The sequence below is a fragment of the Ixodes scapularis genome, unplaced genomic scaffold (assembly GCF_016920785.2).
Source record: "Ixodes scapularis isolate PalLabHiFi unplaced genomic scaffold, ASM1692078v2 PGA_scaffold3__209_contigs__length_174095766, whole genome shotgun sequence".
NCBI lineage: Eukaryota > Metazoa > Arthropoda > Arachnida > Ixodida > Ixodidae > Ixodes > Ixodes scapularis.
Genome location: NW_024609868.1, coordinates 52855343 through 52872016, shown reverse-complemented (window position 1 = coordinate 52872016; position 16674 = coordinate 52855343). Strand labels below are relative to the sequence as shown.

The window sequence follows — 16674 nt, the reverse complement described above, 5'->3', positions numbered from 1 at the left end:
ACGGTAGGTTGGCCATGCTTCGCAAGTCTCCCGTGACCTAGACAAACTACGTCCTGATAAATGGAAGTACTCGAGAGCTCTTTCCAGCACGAATTATGCACCAAGAAATATGCGTTACAGAAGACACCTGCAACTCACAATCTTCGTATGCAAGCTACACGTCGTCAACAACAAAAAGAATATCTTGTAAGCCACGTTCATGCTAAGTCACAGAGACTCACTGCAAGGCTTCCAGCAAGGACTCCAGCGTGCCCTTGGACGATTCCAACTGTAGCCAGAACTCTGACGGCGACTTGTAGAAGGAAAGTGCCACCTTTTGCATGACCCCCATTGCCTTGATCGACAGCGGTGGAATGTCCAAACACTTCGCTTCCCCAACAATCTCGGGTGTTGCCTTAACGTACGACACTGCATTGCCGTCTTGCGAGAGCTTAATCGAGGCGTCTGCGCTCGACGACCTGGTCGCCACGTATTTCGGTGTGGTTTGGGGAAACCTCGGAGTGCTCTGCGGTGGGGAGGGGACGGCCGGTGGCACATTTGCCTTGCGGACGGTGATGTCCCCCGAAGCCGCATCACTGTCACAGTCATCGACGCTACTATCGCCACACTCAAAGTTTGGAAGAGCACTCTTCTTGGCAGCAAACGGCGAGCAAGGGACGGCGCCGTTGAGCTTCCTGGGGGCAGCAACCGACGAAGATGAAGCTTGGTACAGTGCGGCTGGGGCCATAGAGCCCGGACTTCTTGAGACAGCAGCTCCCTTGGGAATGTGCGGAGTCGTGTCTTTGGGGGCAGTGGCAGAGAGAGACGAGGCCGAAGAGGACTTGGTGACAATCTTCGAAAGGTTTGCATCGTTGGGACTAGTGTGAGACGGGGCAGTTGGTGGCGAGATAGTTGCGACTTGCTGGATTGGGGTCGATGGTACGGTGGTGGGACTGTTGTGGGCGCGATCAGTCTGGGCGGCAGGAACGTTAGAAGGGGCCGAACACGAGGAGGTTTTTCCCGTGTCCAGGGGCTGTGCTGTAGGTGACGCAGCCTCGGCCGATGGAGGCAGTTGTCCCGGAGACCTAATGGAGGGCTGCAGCAGTCGCGTAGCAGAGAAAACATGTTAACTCTTTCCTGAACATGCCCATAGGCCATCGATCACCAATGATCTATGGTTTCCAAGCGCCATCAAGAAATTAAATTTAGTGCGGAGAGCTATGTTCCACAATCTCGTGGATAGCCAAAGAACTGCAGTTTTTGTTTTAATGTAGGTTTTGAGCTTTATCACAAGCTGGTGGGCTGTCAAAAACAGTCCTGGGAACGGTGGTTGCACTTGTCTAACATGGCTAACTGCTTGCATCAGCAGGGTGTCGAGTAAATTATTATTTTAAAATTCCCTGACTTTTCCAGGTTTTTCCTGATAATTTCAGGTGAAATTGCCTGACCACTGTAGAGGCGGTTAAATATATAAGACCATTACAACGCAAGGCATTGGACATTGAGAGGACCATATTGCACGGGCTTAATCCAACTTGCATATTCCATTATTTGGGTTCATCTAGTCCCGATTAAATTAGCACTTTCTTGCCGCCGACATCGTCAGTGAAAAGGCTACTTTCGGAAACACGACGCTCCACCGCACACGTCAATAACTGAATGGTAGAATGGCTGCCAAATTCACAGTTTCAGATACTTTCGGCTTAAGGCTTGGATTGTGGTCTGCGGCTTTCCCATTTGTTACTAAATCTAGTAGCTCTAATTGGATCTAGCCTAGTGTCACGACCACAATCCAATCCAAGGCTTGGACTGGATTTTTTGGCTGTTCCCTTTCCATCGGGGAGCACACTACATCGAGTGAGCAGAGCCCGCGCTTCTCTCTAAGCAGAATTTATTGCTTATTTTTCTGCCCCCAAGTGCTCTTTGCTCAGGGCACACGATGGCGTTTCCGGCTCATTTTCCCTGGCTGGTCTCGCTTTTTGACAATTTACCTGACAATTCCCTGATTTTTCCCGGCAATTAAAATTACCCTAACAATTTCCGGTTTTCCTGGTTGCTAGACACCCTGATCAGTCTCCGTGACAAAAATCACATTATTTACATCATTCAACTGTATTGTGGCATATTTTTTAGACCTCAAGAGCTCTGGGGACTCTTTGAATGATGTTATAGGCATTGCTTAACAGATGGTTGTCGCTAAGCGGCACTATGTTTCCAAGGCTGCCCCGAGCCGGTGTGCATGTTTCATGTTACCAACAAGGTGCACCAATATTCTAAATATGAGGGAACTGCGATCAAGACTACGACAAAACCAAGGTCGAACACAAGGAAAGCATTCTGCAGAGGATGGAAGGTGTACTATCTTCGTTTTACAAATGTAAGCATTCCTTTGTTGAAAAGCACACGTTATGGAGGTTAACTCTCCAATGAACCAAAAATAGACGTCAGAGTACTACACTAACCTTCAGAAGTAATAGCCATGGGTGAGGGGCACATTTCTTATATTTGGAATTATTCTTAATTGTCATTTAATTTGACATAGCTGTAAAGGTTTTGGTGTTTATATGCCTTCAGCACATACATTGTATTTTTAAGAAATAAAATTTGAAAACATTTTTTTTTCACAACCTGTTTCTTTTGAAAGAATAATTAATTGGCCACATTTTAATGTGTCATTTTGCTCCATACACAAGTTAGTCTGGAAAATAAAAGTGTTTGCACTTTGAAAACTGCTACTTTTCTCATGGTCAGGAAAAATTTAAGTAACAACTAAATCTGGAGCTAAATACCGAACTGGTGACTAAGGTAAAAATTAAAAAATCAACACAGGTGACCAGCTACTTCTGTAGATATCTGGTTTCCAATGTTTCATGTCTGTATCATCCAGCAATGTGTCAATAGACTGATCTCAATGAGTGTTCCAGCATGCCCGATGCCGCCATAAATGTAATGCACAGGAGGCAGACGCCAGTGCACAAGACAGCTCGAGCCATCTCATGCCCTGCTCGCAGAGAACTGCAGCAAGGTTGCCACGTGTGCAGAAAGACTATAGTTCCCACAATGCATGCCAGCAGCGGCGGCATAACGAAAGCAGCTGGCGGAAATGATCTTTGAACTTTGTTGAGGGAAGATAAGAATTTGAAAGAGCTCAACTTCAAATCTAAGTAAAAAATAACACAATGACTAATGGTACATTAGGCAGCAGTGCAAATATAAATAATTGTGGCTGAAATAAGAAAGTTCATACTCACTCCTAGTGACAAGCAGTGATATACTTCCTTCGCTGGGAGCACTGAGAGTTCCGAGCTACCGCTGCAGTCATTCTGGTGGATTGCATAAGTGATGGCCATGTGGTTCACTCTGTGCTCGGTGTCCACGTAGGTTTCTTCAGTGAGGAGCACATGAATCTTGAAAAGCTTGAGGAACATTTGCTCCATTGTGCTCGTTGCATTCATGAACTGACAGAGAAACTGGTTGATGTTCGATATGCCTGCCACATGGCCCACCATCTCGTCCATCTGCAATGAGCATGGAAACAATTCAAATTGGCTTTAATTTAAAGGGTAAGTCCACCCATTTTTTCCCCCCAAGATTGTATAAACAATAAGTAAAATAACGCAGCCAAGCAGGTTGGGAAACAACCAAAACCCTAAGACGAGAAAGAAAAATAGACACAGAACTCTTCATCCCAGTTTTAATTATTTAGAATCAATTAGAGACGTCGAGATCTTGAGATTCGAATTATAAAAGGCTTTCAAATTTCTAACCTCGCAGAAGGTCCAAATTCGAGATGTATGAAACTTTCAAACATCATGGATATGAAACTTTCAAACACCATGGATTCGCAAAGTTTTAAGCTTTAGAGATTTCTGAAATTGACGGTTTCAAATTTCTTTGAGGTTCAAGCGAAACAAATTGAAAGACAGATTCAGAAGTTTTCTCAAGTTCAAGCTCACCAAGTTCAAAGTCTTTGAATCTCAATTCCACCTTCAAATAAGTTTCAAATTTATATACAACATATTAATTCATTTCAAAGCCAACATGTGAGCTATGTACACCAAAATTCAAGCATACAGTGCTGTACACTCCAATTCAAGGACAAAGGCAAGCTGCTAAAGCCATTGCTATTGCCAGCCTGCAAGCTGGCTTGGAGGCTTGACCTGTTATTGGAGCTTGGAATCCGCCTTCTATGACACCGATCATACTTCGATTTTTGATGGTCACAAATTCATGTTACTCCAACGTGAGCATGGACATTGGTAATTTTCAGCAGGTGCTAAGTGTTCAAAACGAGTGCAGTACATTCTGGTTGAAGCATGGTTTGGAGGCTAAATATGGTAGCATTTGATTCACCCTTGAACTGATTATCCTAGGTGTGGTTCAAAGCTTGTCAAACTTCTGGATTTTGCAAGCTCAAGATTCATAAAATCTCCAGTAAACTGAATAAAAAGTACAACCATCATAGATTGTTGCAATACAAGTTTAGAAGTTGAGAAGTTATACAATCGCTCAAGATAATAAGTTTAAAAGTTTGAAGATTTTCAACACTTTGGAACCCCCGGGTTTGAGTTTGCAGAAAGAACAATGGCATACAACATAGTTCGCAAAAGTTGAACAACAAATTGTATGCAAACAAACTGCAGTAATAAGAAGCAAGAGTGATTATAGAATACCTCACTGATACTGAAAATATATCAAATGCATTTTTTAAACAGCAACAAAGTGCTCGACTGAGGTGTACGAGCGATCCGCGGAAGCTGCCATGGTAGAACTTTTTGAGACAGTTTCACAGCACATCACAAAGAGTAAAAGTGGGCACAAAACTATCCTAAAATGGTCACCAACACATATGGTGCAGTGAGGTACCATAATTGCAGCACAAAGCAATATATTCTGCACTTTCTGCATTTCCTAATGCAAAAAAATAGCAGCATTGTAGCTAGAGGAATCTTGAGAAAAAATACTTAAAGGGCAACTCCACTTCATTTTTGGTTTTGAAAAAACAATGCAGTCCTTTTCAGTATCGCCTAGGAAGACCACACGTCAAATATTACTACGCAGTTCTGTCTAAATGTTTCTTAACGGTCCGGCAAACTTTGCAACTCGCCAAGTTGCCGAAATCGGCTGGCTCGAGCGAGCGACTTCAGGCGCAACCAACAGTGCAATCAAGGCTATGGTATGGGCATAGCCAACATTGAGCTAAACGTCATCTCCATTGCCCTCTTTTGTTTGTTTTTACTTCTCCGGGCGACCGTAGCGGATGATGTCAGCATTGTAGTCTCACCGTTCGTGATTATCGCCTCTCGGAGTTTCGTCTACACTAAAGACAACATGTGCGAAGACTTATGCCGCAATTGTGCAGACGTCATTGAATGTCGTAGACACCAAAATGTGGCAAAGAGTGTGGTGCAGACGACACTTGCGCCTGGCAAACGCCCGCCCCACTCCCGCCCGTCGTTGCAGAGAGGATCACGTGACATATCGTACCACATGATGGCCATATACTTGGCGGCCCGAGGCCGAAGTTGCCGGATGAAGCCGAAGTATAGGTTTCGATTTCTGCTCGTGTTTAAAATTAGATTTAAAAATATATATCCCATTTTTTGCGAAGCAAACGACGTAGTGTCTTTTACTAGAACTTTTTAATGCGAAAGCACTCATTATCCCAAAATCTTCGGAACTGAGCGGAGTTGCCCTTTTAACCCTTTGCGGTCATGGGTCAGGCGTGGCCCGGCATTGGAGAAACGCGTTTCCGGTCAGTTGTCGGATGTCGCCCGACACGTGACTCCCGCTCTCGTTTAAACTTATTCCTCCGTTCCTTTTGGCTGGATAGGTGGCGCCATCTCTCAGCATGTTTCTTTAACACTTCATTGTTTCTATAGTTTGAGTTTTTTTGTTTTTTTTTCTATAGAGGGCAGAAGCGCTCGTAAGCAACGGAGGCACAGGACGCTTCATATTTCGCTGGCTGGAAAAAAGTATGGCAGCGTTTGCGCTACACTCCTTTTATGGGAACTCCTCGTGTGATTTCGTGGAGAGTGATGACTTCAGCAAGAGGACAATTATGTGCATACATCAAACGACGATGAGACATCCACTGCTGACTGCAGTCACAGTAGTGACAAAGAAGTGAGTGTACAAGACAAGAACACTGGACCCTTTCCACCACGTGCGCTGGCGTTGTCCTCAAGGACCGCCTACACAGACGATCTCCCAGACTTCCCTGGTGTGGCGTTCACCGTTAGCAACCCTACACCACAGGCTGGATTGTCAAATCTCGGCTCCGAACTTTTTCCAGTTATTTTTTACGGATGAACTCATTGGAGAAATCGTGCAAGAAACAAACCGGCATGCCCACGAGAAAATTTCATCCATGAATTCACTCGCTATGGATATGGAAAGTTCAATATGGAAAAGTTTGGAAGACGTTTTTGTAGAAGAATTGAAGGCTTTCTTCGGTCTTCTCATGAATATGGCCCTCAATCCCAAGCTAGACATCAAGGATTACTTCAGCCAAGAAATTTTGAAGAAGATGCCATTTTTTTCAGCCGTGTTCACTCGCACAAGATTTCTCTAGATATTTTGGATGCTGCACGTATCTCCACCTCCGCAAGGTCCCTCACATAAGCCGGCAGGTGGTAGCAAGGTGAGAAACATTGTAAACTGCATCGACACAAAGTGCCTGAGCATTCCAAGCCCGGCCCGAAAATCTGTGTCGATGAGAGTACAGTTGGCTTCAAGAGCAGGGTCTCATTCAAATGCTACAACCTGCAGAAACCAACGAAGTGGGACCTCCGTGTCTATGTACTCGCCGACTATGGAACAGGCTACATGTCAGCATTTGAGCCCTTCTACGGTAGCACAACAACCAGAGAGCCTCTGCCAGCCAGACCTCTCCTTCACGTGTCGGATCGTCCTGCACCTCCTCGATCAACAAAAAGTGCAATGCGCTTCACACGCAAGCAAGTAACACCTCTATATGGACAAGTTTTATAAGTCCCCACAACATGCTGAGGAGTTGCTCTCTCAGGACACTTTGCTCACTGGCACTGTCATGACCAACAGTAAGCAGATGCCCCAGCAGCTAAAGAAGAGGAAAAAGGGTAACGTGGCAACATATTGGAAGGGAGACTCATACTTGGCCCTGGCTTGGCAAGATAAGCGCCAAGTTGCCGTGCTGAGCTCAGCACAGAATCCCTCGACGAAGCCTGTGGCAAGAACACGGCCATGCTGTGACACTGGACAAGCCAGTAGTCATTTGTGACTATACAGAGAACATGGAAGCTGTTGATCGGGCCGACCACTACTGCGCGAGTTACGCGTTCTGCCACAAGTCCCTCAAGTGGTGGAGAAAGCTTTTCTTCTGGATCCTTGCCATCGTCAATAGCCTTTTGCTAATGCAGATGCAACAGGCTGTTCAGGGACTGAAGGGGCAAAGGCACCTCCAGTACCGCCGTAAGCTGATCGAACAGTTGGTCGGGAACTTTTGAATGCGACCCAAGAAAAGAGGGCGGGCATCACAATCCGACACTGAGGAGAGATTAAATGGAAGGCAGCACTTCATATACAAGCTCCAAGAACGTACCAGCAAAGACTGCGCAGTGTGCAGCGATCGAAAGATGCAAGGAGGCAGGAGAGAAACAGAGCACGGGAATGCAGAAGCACTGTGAAAATAAATATTTCTTGTTACCTCTGTACGCTGCAGTATTTTTTCTTTCTCCTAGCTAATGCAAGCAAAATAATATCTGACCGCAACCATCGTCAAGTTGGTCAGGCTACCTGACCGCAAAGGGTTAAGTCCCCTGCATTGAGACTTACCCGGCTGAGGAGACGTTCCAACAGGTTCACAATGAGATGTTTTTCCTCGTGAAGCTTCTTGAGCCGGTCTTGCAATTCCTCTTGGCCTTTGTCAAAAGCCCGGAGGTTCGCCATCCTGAAACAAAGTATGATGGTCACACTTGACAAAACAGTAAAACACAGAATGTTTTTCAGTCAGTAAATCTTGGCACCATCGTTTTTGTACCGAGACTCATACCGCAAGTTTACAAGAGAGTGAAATTGGCTGTCGCTACCGTCACATAATTGCTTATGCCAGCCAACAAAAAAAAAAAAAACGTCACCTTAAAGGGGCACTGACACATCAAAATCATATTTTTTTATTATCCGAAACGGTCGAAAACGATGCCGGGACATTACCCTCAAAATTTGAAATTTGGGAATTCAGTATTCGTGAAGTAAAAAAACAATTTCCAAATGCCGAATTCGAAGTTCCCGCGCGATCGGCGCCGGTGCCTTGACGTCAAAAATTGCGGAGACCTGAGAGTCTCCTTTCCTGTCACCACTCCCTGCTGTTGCCATGGCGACCCAAAGCGAGGAGGAAAGGAGCGAGCGCCGGCTAGCGCCGGCGTTGCGGCGGACCGGTTTTGAGCGGTGTCGCCTGTTTTCCGTTGGAGGATACAAATCCAGGAGACGGCACCACAACGAACTCCCGATTTTTGGTATTTCAAAAAGAAGGGCCGTAGTGCGTTTGCAATTGCGTTAAAAAACATGTTTTAGGATTGCCGTCATTAAATTTTATAAAGATGCCGCCTACAAAGCTTCTAAATTTCCTGATTTTTGACGTCACCGATCAAAAGAAGCGAGGAGGCGAGAGGCGGGAAAATCAAACGCCAAAAATAAAAAGGCGCGCGTGCGCGCGGGAAATTTTTTTTTCGCGATGCGTTTTTTTTTGCGTGTCTATGGCTGCAACTTGCATCGTTTTAGACAATAAAAATAAATACGACCTTTGGGGTGTCAGTGCCCCTTTAAAAAAAAAAAAATGTTTTCGTTTAGTTTAAGTAAGGTGCCTTTAAACCAGTGCCTTTGAAGTATGGCGACACTGGCTTACGCTACAGGTTAGAAATTTAGCCAGTGCAGTACAACTACTAGCCTGGGGTCTTCATTCTGCAGTAGCACTAAACGACCATATACTGGCAAAATGCTCATCCAGGTCGAGGCGCCATTGATGAGGGAGTTCTGCTGCGGTGGTGACACCATATTCTATATGTCGTAACACTTCTGTATTTTGCTTTTGGGTCTTAAAGGGGCCCTGCAAGGATTTTTTACTGGTTTGTAATTTGCAACGAACCTGAGCGCACTGAACGTAGTAACTTAATGAAACGTTTCTTTTCTCGAAATTCGCTTTATTTTAAAAGTTATAGGCAAATTAAAATTACAAAAAAGCGCAAAAAATAACCTCCCTCATGACGTCCTTGGTTGCTTGAGTGGCCGCGAACTAGAGGAGGCTTAGTGGGCTCATCGCGAGCACTCAGAGCTGCCGCACTCCGTGTCGACGGCGCTACTAAAGCATGTTCTGGATAGGCCGTATGCAACGGGCGGCCAGAGCGGTTCTCATTGCATTTGCTGTGCGATTAAACAGTAATTCGGCATGCCACTTCATTGGCCACAAACGACAGCAAACACGGGGTAAAGATCAGTTCAGAATGGGAGCCTCTTCGCGCTGCCATACCGCGAGACGTCCAAACCGCAAGACAAAGCTTATCGCCGAAGGCCTTCGGAACGCTCGGAGCCGGTCGGATCCTTCTGTCCATACGACCGCAGCGCCGCCGCGTACATCCGGGTCCTCTCCGTGTCGGCGCCTGATCCCACTATTCCTTTCTAGTATGCGCAACCTTTTCCACGGCTTGGTGGCGGGTGTGTCGACGGGTCATTTCTTGTTTACGTACTTTATAAACTGCATTTGTTTCTTTTCTGATCTAAAATACTGAACAAAAACTACTTTTATGAATAACTGAAACGGTTCGCACCACTTATATTTTGTATTTCGACTAAAAAGAGGCTTTTAGCGTCTCTGACCAGTAGTAAGCCCAGGACCAAAGACGTCACAATTTGCGTGCTTTCGGTACCGCAGGTCGCCCTCGTCAGTGGAGGAGGTTTCTGCGTCGTCCGGTTAAAATATAACGCACTGATATTTAGTTACTCTCTCCGTGCCCGCTGGCTTGCCCGAACCCCAAAAGACGTGGAAACCGCAAAAAAGGTAGACGCTTAAATATGATTGCAGGGCCCCTTTAAGTTTTCACAAGTTACCCTTGCCAAACAAGCAATTCATGTTAAAAGTCTGGAGTGAGAACAGAAAGAGCTGACCATCCTCAGATCTCAACCAAAGAAGACTGGGAAACAGCAGCCCGCGTGGAAACCGTGACAGCTTAGTCAATCCAAAAAATGTTCAGTTGTCTCTCCCAAAAAGATACATCTATGCAAATGTGCAATCTCAATTGGCCTTTTCGTCCGTATCCACTGAACGCCATATTTGAGTGCGCTGACCAGAGGTCAGCATTTTAGATCCCCCTCACTCACCCTCACCTTCACAGCTACACTCACCCTCACAGCTACTCACCTTCAGCCCCTCATCCTCACAGTTTCGCTCACCTTCAGCCCTTCACTCACCCTTACTGAACCTTACGGCCCTCACGCACTCATGGTCCTCATGCCATTCACCACCCTCACGCCACTCACTCCCTCATGGCCTCGCGCCCCTCACTGCCCCACACACTCATTGCCCTCACGCACTCATGGCCCTCACACCCCTTACGCCCCTCACACGCATGGCCCTCATGCCTCTCAGGCCAGCTTCGGATGGGGCACTTTCGCCCAGAAACTTGACGTCGCAACACCAGCAACACGGGCCACTCGCGTTCACATGCAGCAACCAATTGCTGCAATTTGCCATCATCATCATGAAATTTTATTTTTCTTGCACTATTTAGACACATAATTACACGCTATAAACGTGTTTTTATGCATCTGAATCTCGTTAAGAATACTAATGCACCTTTCTGAAACAGTTTATTTCCAAAAACGATCAATTTCAAACCAGAACCAAGTCTTTCGTTGTCATCATCACCAGCGGGAGGTATCACGTGAAAATATTGCGTCCCTGATTGGATGCAGCCGCTTCAAATGTCTTCGAATTGCTCCGAGTTGCTCGCTTATTTTGAGCCGAACCCAATCTCAGCAATTTGTGTCGATCTAGGAAAAGCTAGAGAACAACCCGCCATCAACACCAAAATTGCTGAGAAAGTTGCACCATCTGAATGGGGCCTCAAGCACTCACCGCCCTCACGCACTCATGGCCCTCACACCACTCATGCACTCATCGCCCTCTCGGCCCTCATGTACTCATGGCCCTCACGCCACTCACCGCCCTCATGGCCCTCAAACCCCTAACGGCCCTCACTCATCCTCACACTCATGAAATTTCCTGGTTCAGAAACTCACTCACCCTCACCTCACCTGTGAAGATGAGGGTAAGTGAGGGTGAGTGAGGGCCCCCATGAGTGAGGTTTGCCAATGTATGGCGCTGACTACTGGGTGTGCACGGAACGAGCTCACACTTATAGGCTGCCAACACCGGCAACCTCGATGGTGTGTGCAAGCACAGAGGAAGCTCACTGGCAGCACACACTCAGCAGAGAGGGGCTCAGCTATTGCTGCCAGTGAATACTCCCTATACTAAAGTAGCAACAGCTTTAGAGGTGCTGCTATCCAACGGCCCCAGAGCCACATGACAGGTGGAAATTTAGAAATAGCGGTTCCCACAAGCCTGATCCTGGCCTTTGGAAAGTGCTTTTCTCAAATTTCCATGCGCCCCAAGGTTTTGACAGTCGCCTAGCTACAAAATGTTCCCAAAGCTCTAGGACATCCTCTTGAACTGGGGAAACAAGAAAATCTAGTTTTCCGATGACTGATGTTGACCATGTTGATTCTGGCAGCAGACGATAATTTATTTATACCAACTTAACTTTTTATGTCATGCCGTGGCAGTGGTATTTTGAGCACAATTTCAGTCTGGGCTGTGGGCAAAAAATGCTAGTCGTGCCAGACATCGCTATGATGTTTTGGCAGCAAACAATAGAAACCTGCCTCTTCGTCCAAGTGCCATAGCGTTCTGTAGACCGGAGCTGCACCGAAAGAGCTGGGAAGGGTGTCAGTCAGTTCTCGTGTGTTTCTTGCAATCCGATTCGTCCGAGAACGTGGATATGCAAGAATGAACTAATAAATGCCATCGGAGCACAGTCACCTACGCGGAATGCCCTCTGCAACAGGTAAATTTTTGGAAGCTTGTATGCACAATTTATTAGTAATGTTCCAACACGAACACAGGAGCACCGTCAAGAGGTGTGGACCACTCAGACTACTATGTTCCCACTGTGTTTACATTCGAATGTCAACAACCAATAGTAGACCATGTCAACCGACATTCTACGCAACATAGACATGGTAACTGTGATGCGATGTAAATGTAGGCCTACCAAGACTTGTAAACAAGCTCGGTGTAAACTATATACAAGGTGCTGCTGACTGCTGTGATCGGTGGCAATCATCTACTCGTTTTGCCGGGTATTCATGATGCAATTCAGCTTGCAATTTAGAGTTTCAATGTTGGACACTGCAGCTTTCATCCACGCTTCTTTTGCAACATGAGTGATGTCGCAAATGAAAATTGCGAGCAAAATCGGGCTTCAGGACTTCTCCTGCCGCGTTCACGGAGGTATGATATGATATGAAATATTATATCGTACCTGCGAGGGGTCCGGTCAACTCGTCAAGCGCCAATTGGTCAAAGGCCAACTCGTCAAGCGCCAATTGGTCAAAGGCCAACTCGTTAGATAGGACAACTCATCATAGGTCCACTGATAAAAAGGACAACTCATCAAAAGGGGAAACCTACCAAAGGGCAGTTTGTCGAATTGGGCATTCCAGGTGAAGGCCATTTCACTGTAGCTGTTCCTTGTTTCCTTTAGTCTTTAGACCTTATATTTCTTTGGCTCCCTTTGTACAGAAAGCAGACAGAATGCAGTCCACACGAATCGATCATATAATGCATTCATATGGGGTACAGAAGCTAAATAAAAATTGCCCTTCGGCGAGTTTCCCATGACGAATTGGCTTATTCGACAAGTTAGACCTACGAGTAGCCCAGTCACAATGAGGAATAGATAGAAGAAACGTCTGAGAAAACATCTCACATAAAGTGTGCGCTGTTGCACAGAACAAATAGGTATTGTGTGCCTGACGTTTCGAGCGCTAAAAAACCGGAAGTGAGCTGACACATTCTCACGTAGGAGCATCGAAACGCTTAAATACTTGCCAGCCCTTCGTCAAGTGATTTGGGTGTTTTGAAAACAACACAGTTAGTACGGAACGCTATTCTCAAAGCGTTCGGGAATCTCTTCACAAAAACATTTGGTTCACAACTCTCGCAAAGTCAGTCGTGCTAATACGCAGACCAAAAAGAAACGTCGAAAGGAACAAAGCTGTTTTGCAACCTACCCTGCTACACACACAGAATGCACGTGCTTACCTAAGTTTGTGATTAATTTGGTTCAATCAACCTGGCGCCAGGTAGTGACAGTTCCTTTAGTTGGGAGACCTCACTGTTTTCACAATGCTTGCGTCATTTTGAAACACAGAATGCGTCTTTCTTGACTCGACAACACAAAGACGCCGCGCCTACTGCCATGTGACAGCAGAAAAACGCCAAGAGAGAACACGACACCGACGACACACGCCAGACCGACCACTGAATGAGCCGAACTGATTACAGCGGTTGCTTGTGTTCATACGCCAAACTGCAAAGGCATAAAACTGCTAAATTCGCTCCGTTTTGGCCACAATGCTAACATATGAGTTTGAGTGAGTAAATGGCGTGTTAATTTATTTAATATAAGTTTCATAAATTATTAGTGACAGTAATAGCCGCGTCACTCTTTTTTGTTCGCGCCACATTCAGGAGTGAGGGAGCTTTCAAGGCCCGCAACCTACTCACCTACTTCGACTTGCGCGAAATAAGCGGCAAATTTGTGCGCGTTCCTCTGATTTCTCGCCTACCTACGTCGTTGATTCAGTGCGTGATTTTCCTGCAGTCGTGGTTGGATGGGAGGATATGCGTGATTTACTTAATTCACCTGAAATATTTATACAGTCGCACGATCAAGTTCGACTAAAAAAGCCGATGCCAACCGTAACCTTGCTAAAAAAAAAAAAAAAAAAAAAAAAAAAAAAAAAACACAATGCAGTACTGCAGTGTTTAATCTGGTGAAGATAACGGACAAGAGAAAACAGGTTTGCAACGTACCCGAGCTAGAGAGAACGGTGTTCTGCTCAAACTTGATTTTGGCGACATGGAGATAAAATTTTTAATCGCGCGGAGGCTGAAATTAGTGGTGAACTGCTTATGTATATCTCGAGTGATGTTATGACTCGTTCGAATGCCCTACCGTACTACATGATCCAAACAGACTGACATATGCGGTTCAGATATCATCCTTTCATAAAGGCGCCACGTATCGTAAGCAACCCTTCCCTGCAGTGACACGTTTAAATCGTTATTCATGTCAAAGTGAGGCATTCAAAAGTGGTTCGAGGTGGCACTCACGGTCTGCGTGTCACCAGTCTTCCAGGGTCCTCGGTCTGCTCCTTTTAGAACGCCATTGCATGTAGCAATGCTCGTGCTGCCATCGATGATGATAGGCAAATAAAGGCGAGCGTATCGTGGCGCTTAGAGCCACTAAAATAAGCTGCGGTTAGAGTGTCGGCACTCCGTTCCCCGACATCGTTGTTGTTCAGTAAGCCAGGCTACGCGTGTTATCGCGTGCCGAGAGTGGGGTGGCTGCTTGAGGACGACGACGTAAAGAACACTTTTTCTGGGCTTGAGAGGGAAGGGTTGCGTTCTTGCCCCCATGCTAACACAACATGGTTGCAGCGACTGGTTATGGACGTTCGCCCTGAGAGGACTTCAGTAAGAAGTGTACCAGGACGACGCCTGCGAACCGATGGCAACAGAAGACGGCAGTTCTCAAGAACCTGATGTTCAGATCGCCATGGCGGCTGTCCCTCGTATATTTTCTGTGTTTTTGTTCTTTCCGCGTGAACCGGCTCCACTCTTCGCATGCCATCCATCGGAAGAGTTCAACTTTTCCAAGTCAGGGGACTGGCCCCAGTGGATTCGGAGGTTCGTGCGCTTTCGAGTGGTGGGTGGACTCCAAGCAAAATGCGGTTCCGAACAGGTCAGCGCCTTGGTCTACAGCATGGGAGACAAGAGCCGAAGCCATTCTTCTCTCGCTGAAGCTGACAGAGTCACAAATGCAGCAGTAAGACGCAGTACGAAATGCGTTCGAAGAGCATTTCATCGTTCGAAGGAACGTAACTTACGAGAGGACCAAGTTTGATTCGCGAGTGCAAGAGTCATCGGAGTCCAGTCTCAATCGAGTGTCCGCGGCGTCACCACCGACGCGCAAGGTGAATGCGAGAAGATCTTCCAAAGAGGCTACTAAAGAAACGTGTCCGTTGTGTGGCCGAAGTCTAGGGTGACCAGACGTCCCGTTTTGGCCGGGACAGTCCCGTTTTTGAAGTCCCCTTCTGCCGTCCCGTCTTTTTATCCCAATAAGGAATCATGTCCCGTTTTCGCAGGACTGCATAGTTTCGAAATTGGCACCAAACCGAAACTATGCCTACTCGTTACAAGTATATCTTACAATGGCTATACGCACGACGCTAAACTTGGTGGGTCTGGTATAAAACGAATGGTTACCAAAAGCTTCAATTTGCAATAAAAAAAAGGGAAAAGGTAGCGTAGATTAGTGGTAAGGTGCCTGCTTCATTCGCAGCGGACCCAGGTTCAATCCAGAGACTGTGCTAACTTTATATTTTTTTCGAACATTTTTGTTGTGCATTTGGCAATATTTACATTTATTTTTTACAATGAACACTGAAGAAGAAGAAAAAAAAAAAAAAAACTAATCTTGTCGACGAAACATTGCTCAACTAAATAGAATGCGACTCCCTTTCCGGCGGCTTGGGTTAGCTTGGCTTGCTGGTTGTACGGTGGGGCCAGGTGGGTTGATAGTTTTTTTAATGTGCAGCCGCATACTATCGTCGAGAAGCGGCGTACACGCAGGCGGGAGATATTTACCCAGAGAGTAAAGTTTAGTGCGATATGATGACGTTTTGAAATAAAGACAGTTATTTCATTAAATTGTTTCTTCTAATCTTAATCTCTAAAACAATGACCCCCCCCCCCCCCCCCCCCCCCCCCCCCGGTTGGGATGTCCGGTTTTCTACCTTGAGGAATATGGTCACCCTACCGAAGTCCTCATTCACGAAATAAATGTCCCGTTAAACAAGCTACCTAAGACAAGTGCAAAAAAAAAAAAAAAAAAAAAAGAAAAGGACATTGTGGACAAGTTTGCCGCAGCTTCATGACAGTTAGAGAAGTCAAAGCCGAAGAGCCCGCCTTTCTTGGAGTCATAGAATCAGCCGAGGAAGGCGGATGGAGGATTGTACTGACAGTCCAGACAGCTCCAATATCTTTCAAGATAGACACGGGGGCAGACATCACTGCGATTCCAGAAAGAATCTACAGACAGGACCTCAGTGCATTGCCAAAATGTCCCGAGCACAGTCGAGAGAATGGCTTTGGGGAAAATACATGCAAATATGTATCGAAATACAAATACAAAATACTTCGTCAAAAATGTATTTAATTACAAACCTAATTACATTTCCAAAAGAGCATTTAAGTACAAGATACAAATACAACGAAATGTACTTGGTTTTCCTCCAAATATTTTTCCAAATACATTCCTCAAAATTTGCGTCAGCGACTTCAGGGCACCTGCAACGGGTTTCTGGGTATCT

The 16674-nt window shown here is 46.0% G+C and overlaps 1 protein-coding gene across 3 annotated transcripts in view; it reads right to left on the bottom strand.

The window, feature by feature from the left end:
- Positions 1-16674, bottom strand: part of LOC8029494 (tudor domain-containing 6) — a 61644-nt gene that overhangs the window by 34051 nt on the left and 10919 nt on the right. The window contains exons 1-4 of one of the 3 annotated variants that reach the window (XM_040218421.3): positions 14414-14694; positions 7795-7909; positions 3231-3497; positions 222-1075 (exon numbers count right to left, since the gene is read on the bottom strand). In XM_040218421.3, coding sequence (XP_040074355.2) covers positions 222-1075; positions 3231-3497; positions 7795-7908 — 1235 coding nt within the window. In that variant the 5' untranslated portion in view covers position 7909; positions 14414-14694. Of the gene's footprint in view, positions 1-221; positions 1076-3230; positions 3498-7794; positions 7910-13339; positions 13584-14413; positions 14695-16674 lie in introns of those variants that run through there. The other 2 variants (XM_029980322.4, XM_040218420.3) reach the window with 2 other exon arrangements.